At 36.6% G+C, this 6,149-nt stretch overlaps 1 protein-coding gene across 1 annotated transcript in view; it reads left to right on the forward strand.

Annotated features, from left to right (window-relative positions):
* The first annotated feature begins 5,324 nt into the window (after window positions 1-5,324).
* Window positions 5,325-6,149, forward strand: part of LOC137995372 (uncharacterized) — a 1,333-nt gene continuing 508 nt past the window's right edge. The window contains exons 1-2 of the mRNA XM_068840932.1: window positions 5,325-5,636; window positions 6,136-6,147. Coding sequence (XP_068697033.1) covers window positions 5,325-5,636; window positions 6,136-6,147 — 324 coding nt within the window. The remainder of the gene's footprint in view (window positions 5,637-6,135; window positions 6,148-6,149) is intronic.

The raw sequence follows: 6,149 nt of genomic DNA on the forward strand, positions 1-6,149 counted from the left end.
CTCGTCTTCTCATACTCCTCCTGCCATTTTCGCGTTGATCTCTAACTAACCGGACGCCTGGTACAGGCTAAGGAATTAAATGTGGAAGCCTTTTCTCAAACACTCACATTTGTTATCAGTTAACATAAATAACTGGTAGTGTAACTTTTATGTTTTATGTATAACATCAAATACAAATACATTTGGCAAAATGCATAAGGTGCAATACCTGCTCTGGCGAAGATCAATTGCATCTCACTCTTGAGGGAGGAAGCAATCACATTGAAATCCCTGAGATGTAGCTTTATGTCTTTTTTGCACTCTGCTAAAATGATACACTGTGTATCGGCCGATGAAGTTCCGTGGCCGCAAGAATCGCCAACAAACTTTGAAAATCCACATTTTGCCATAATAGACACGCTGAAAGTGTTGAAATCATATTGGATATACCTCAGTCTCTCAAAAGTGAAAATCATAAAGTGAATATCTTACAACTCACCGAAATTAATTCAAGATTCTTACGTAGAAGCTGCACAAAAGAGACAATGCAGTGAAGCTAATTAACTGGGCAGTGAACAGGTTACATCCATCGGACACGAATTTCATTATCTTTTTAAAAAGGAAAATCTGTGGATTTGTCAATAAGACCAAAATAATAACTCTGGAATGACTTGAGCAAAATTATTAGCAGAACGTACCTCAGCTTGAATGTTATCAACTGTTCCTGCCTCGATCTGCAAACAAAATTTATTCCCCACGAAAAATGACGAGGTTGTTGGTTTCAGTCGTGGGAAAATGCCACCTTTATGTAATTGAATTAGCATTGCGCACTGGAAATCGAGACTGTTAACTTTGCGCTGATCGGGAGTCGGATTTTTCCGTGTTCGTCATTTGCGAAAGGAAAAACATTTATCCGAATAGAGCGCGAATGAAAAACCGCACAGACCTAAATCTTGATGAGGTTGTTTATATATCAAAAATCTATCATATCCCAGATTCTTAACTTAATTTATTGAGTGGTTGCAATTTTTATTTTCGATGGCGTGACAGCGGAAACCAGCAATAACTGTTATACAGGCCGTTAATAGTTGCGCACTGGTCACATGTTTTTAATTTTTTTCTCCCGTGCTAAAGAAGTTGCCCATATTTTTATTTCTCCTGTCAAACCTGCTATAACAGCTCTGCATCCAGGTTAAACAGTAACCTGTCAATGGACATAACATGGGAGATACCGGCCTTTCGTTCATGACCAAATCTTTTTATTTCAGAGAAGAATTCGACATAGAATGTGAGTACAAAGATAGCCCTTACAGGCGGTTTTAATGGCTTTTGGTAAAAGATTATGGTAAGCTGGACGGAAGGATGACAAGGAGTCCTTTGATCCACCGTATTGGCTTCCCTTCGCAGCCGACCAAAACAGGCCACGTTTAGAACTCCCAAAATAAAATTTATCAGAACTTTAAAATATTCATTTCGTAGTAAGGACCCCAAAGAAAGACTACATGCAAAATTTCAGCCAGATCGGTGAGGTACCGTGGCCGACCCTAACTCGAATCTTACAGAGTATGCCTCTTAAACATTTGCTATGTACCAACGTTAAGTGCTATCTGAATTTTTTTAACGATAGGGGGTATCTCCGAGCAGTAGTTAATACCCGGTTTTCCTCATAAATTAACCTTGCGCTCATGCTGTTGGCTCCTACCGTTGAATGTTTACTTACCTTCTTGTAAGGATAAGAAACGGATATCATAGGTTCTAGTTTCATACAAAGTTATGTATCATGACTTAAAGAGAGTGGACAGCACACACTGGTCTATCGTGAAAAAAAACTCCTTCGCGGGCAGGCCGTTCCCTTTAAAGTACGCTTCTTTGATGCGGTTAAAGATGAAATATATCCATTACCAGGAGTGTTCTCATAGGCCATGCTTGAGAAAACGGGATGCAAAATTGACAGCTTGCAATTGGTAATGCCAGGTGCACTGTATCGAGTAAAGTTATTGGTCTAGCATGTCGGGAATTAAGTTTGCACACTGATCCATGTTTTTTTTAGAGAATATTATACGAATGAATGTGTGTCTACGATATCTAATATTTCTTGGCATAGAAGCGACTAAGTAATCAGCCTTCGACTAATGAAGACAACAATTTTCCGGTATATTTTAATTACTTCCTGAAGCTTTTGAGCTGTGATGGTTTGGGGAACGAAATTGCAAAGGTCTGTCATTTGAAAAAGAAAATCATTCTGACAGATGTTGTAAACAAATTTTAAGAAAAATTGTGGTAATTGAAATGTTCTTAAATTTTGCAATGAATTTAAATGCACATTTACAGATTCTGGTCCACAGTTTTCTTGTAAATTATCTCCAATAAAGGTTACAGGCCAAAAAGACCAAAGTTGATACAACGGTGAAAGAATATTATTATTTAAGGCCAGTATCCTTTCCGGCTCTTTACTATTATATCATTTTTTACATCCATGTAAAAATCACTGGTGATCCGTGCAATCTGATTGGCTTTCAGCAGTGCGATTTATTCAGGAATCGCACTATTTTTTTTCTGTAAATCGCATCTTTTCCCTAGCCAATGAAAATACTTCACTAAACCAAAACACTCAATCAGATTTCAAGGCTTATCTACAGTAACCAATCAAACTGCAGGAAAATGAAAGACAAAAAAAGGCATTGTGTGGAAAAGTGTGCAACCTTTGCTCTCAACTGAATCAATAAAATATTGAAGGGGTAGTTTCTAAAGAAACTGTGATGCTGCGTCGGTGGGGAAGTAGTATACAAAAATTTGGTTTTATCAACGGAGTTGATAATGTAAATTGGCCACCGTACAGAGATTCTAAAAGCTGACGTTTCGAGCGTTAGCCCTTCGTCAGAGCGAATCCCGCGAATCCGATCGAATCAGAGCGAATCCGATTCGCTCTGACGAAGGGCTAACGCTCGAAACGTCAGCTTTTAGAATCTCTGTACGGTGGCCAATTTACATTATCAACTCCGTTGATAAAACCAAATTTTTGTACAATAAAATTGTACAGTAAAATTGGTCTGAAATCATACTTGTGATTTCAAATCGAGCTCGCGCTGCGCACTCGTTCAATTTTGAATTCACACGTATGATTACCATTATTAATTATTTTCAGTTTTCCCGTTCCTACTATTATTGTACCGCATCTGTTAAGTCCATAAATTATTTTTTTTACCCCGACGAGTATTGTATCATATTACACACTATATCACTGATAAATAAAGGCGTTGCCTTACCTCGAAATATTGGCTTTTAAGAATATATCCTTCACCGTTATATCAGCTTTGCTCTCTCTGGCCTTTTACAATATTTGACTTGCTCAAAATATCCTTCACCAGTACCTGGTGCTTCTGTTTTATTACCCTGGTCCTTTAAAATTTTCAACCATTTAATCATCATTTTATTGGTTGATTTACAGCGATTTTCAATAAAACCAAAACCAAAGTAATTACCTTGGCCAATCAAAAAGGACGGTGACAACCCAGTATAACAATCAAATCTCGAGGTAATTACTCGTAGCCGACACAAAACGCGGGGAAATGTGCACACGCGAGGCACAATTGATTTTGGTTTCACTTCTGATTGGTTGAAAAAGTACGTGGCGCGAGAACTTTGAACCAATCACTGAGTAAAGTAATGCAAAACCAAAGCAGATCTCTAGTTACCTTCGACACCCAATTGAAAACCTCTCTATTGATTGATTGATTGATTTATTCCGTCAAACGTTCGTTTATGTATTTTTTTAGGTCGCCAATTCAATTATTACTTTATCAATTAATTCGTTAACAGGTGGTGTAAAAGCATTACCCAGATACCACATACATACATACATACATAAACTTTATTTAAGTGTCAAAGTATTTAGCTAAAAGCTAATTGTGGACACTACAAATAAATAAAATGAATATAATATAAGATTAAATAAAGTATATGTAAAAATATTAAAAATATATTCTTAAAATAGCATTAATATATAAGAATAACATCAATATATAAAGATATTACAGACAAACAGTAGGACAAGCAGGGAAACATACAAAGACTGACAAATAGATAGACAAAACAGACAATCAGATAGACCGTACAAACAAACAGACAATATAGGACAAACATATAAGCAGCAGTAAAATGTAGATAGAAATTTCAGAAAGTTAAAAGTCTTAAATTAGACGAATTAAATTAAGAGTTTACTCACGACCTCAGTCAATATTCTCCCATACAGACCTCCTGCTCGGGTAATTTGAGCTAAATATTTTCTTATATGTCTATTACAAAAAGGTTATATTTAAAAATGGCACATTCATTGCGTGGAAATATTTTGATAAATAAATAACAATTGATCTTCAAAATTATGTTTAACATTTAGAAATATCTTCGAAAACGGGTTATCCATTTCATAGTATAATTCAAAGCTAATTCAGTAAGATATTTGAAAATGGTTGGCTTTCAATACATATGACCTTCATGGTAGTGATTAACTAAATATTTATAAAAACAATAAGTACAACTGCAACTCCATTTGTTGATTATGCCAACAGTAGTTTGCAATGATAGATCATTCATGAACAATTCAAAGCCACTGAGACCCTTTTAGCAAGAAAATGTTGACATTTTTACGGACTTTGTTGAAATAAATTACATACAGTTTGAAGACATTGTGTGGACTTTATATATGGACATTTTACAAACATTTTGTGGTCCGGGTTTTGTTCACTTTTTATGGACATTTTGGTGGGATTTTGTGTTCTGGCGATTCCATCCTGGCTTGCTTCTCTTGTGAAGATTTCACATGGTCCGTGGCGTATATTTTACAAACGTTACTTGCCCTATTTGATTAACATTATTTGCACTTCATTCGTGCACATTTCATTCATATTTATTGCAATTTTGTTTCAATATACACAAAGATTTTATGGACACTTTATGTTCTCCATATTACTGAGATTTTTTCCTTGAGTTTTTTTACAACGAATATGTTGAGATTTTAGAAGGATTTTAAAGTGCTACTAAGACGAAATTTTGACTTTTTCTTTTTCTTTACTTTCCGTGATCGTTGAAGGCCAATAATCACGCATGCCAAATTTGAGTTCGAAATTCCCAATGAAAATGCGCTTTTTCGATGCGTGTTTTTCGTGACTGAGCGTCCGCCATTACTCAAACCAAAATATTGTCCACAGCAAGACCCCAGGCAGTCCGTGACGTCATCTTATCATCAAAACCAAAGTGCTCTTAGAGGAAGTAAGGGCTATACATGTGAAAAAGAAAGGATATTCCTTTGTGAATGCTCATCGTTTGCAAAAAAATTCGAGGCGAATATGCCAGCTTGTCGCTGTGTTGTACAGGACTGCAGCAACAAGTCAAATCCGCGAATTGGAATCTCTTTGCATACGCCAAAAAGCAATTATGAATTGGCCAAGTGGAAACCGTTCGTTCGCACTCACAGCTCCAACTTCAAACCCAAGGGGCTTTTCAAGATCTGCTCTGTTTATTTCTCATCCGACTGCTTTGAGCGGACCGTACTTATAGAAGGAGCACCGAGACGACTGATTGCTAGATCTATCCCTACAATTTGGAAACCGTCTACGGAGGGCACGAGCAATGCCATATCGGCCAGAAGTCGGAGCCGGGTGAGTAAATGAACCCTTGACTTATCCGAAACTGTTCACGGTATTTTTGAGATCTTGTCAAGTTAGCGCAGGGTAATCAACATTACTATTTTTGTTACCTTTTTAGGATGGTCGAAGTTAAGAGTACGGAACTTTTATAGTACGCGAAATATATTTCAAATCCGATGGTTACAGACCATTTCGACGTTACCGTAAGTCAAGGCCTACTACGTTTTCTTGCGTCGTTCAGGCCAAGACGCTTTGTATTTAAGATTGAAAACTTTTGTTAAATTTTTCGCTATCTTCGATCTGTCTCGTGGTTTCCATTTTTTGAAATTATTTACGCTCAATGTTTAAATTGCTGAATTGAGAAGTTGTTGCAGAAATATTTTTGGTTTGTCTCACCTAAACATCTCTCCATTTCCGGAAGTGCGTTTCTGATAATTAATGCAAGCTCGGGGCAAAACAGTTCTAATTTATAATTGACATTTTCCCATTTTCGAATAATTCTGTTTTTTAGGTGTTAAAAGAGGT

This window comes from Montipora foliosa, chromosome 3 (assembly GCF_036669935.1).
Source record: "Montipora foliosa isolate CH-2021 chromosome 3, ASM3666993v2, whole genome shotgun sequence".
Classification (NCBI taxonomy): Eukaryota; Metazoa; Cnidaria; class Anthozoa; order Scleractinia; family Acroporidae; genus Montipora; species Montipora foliosa.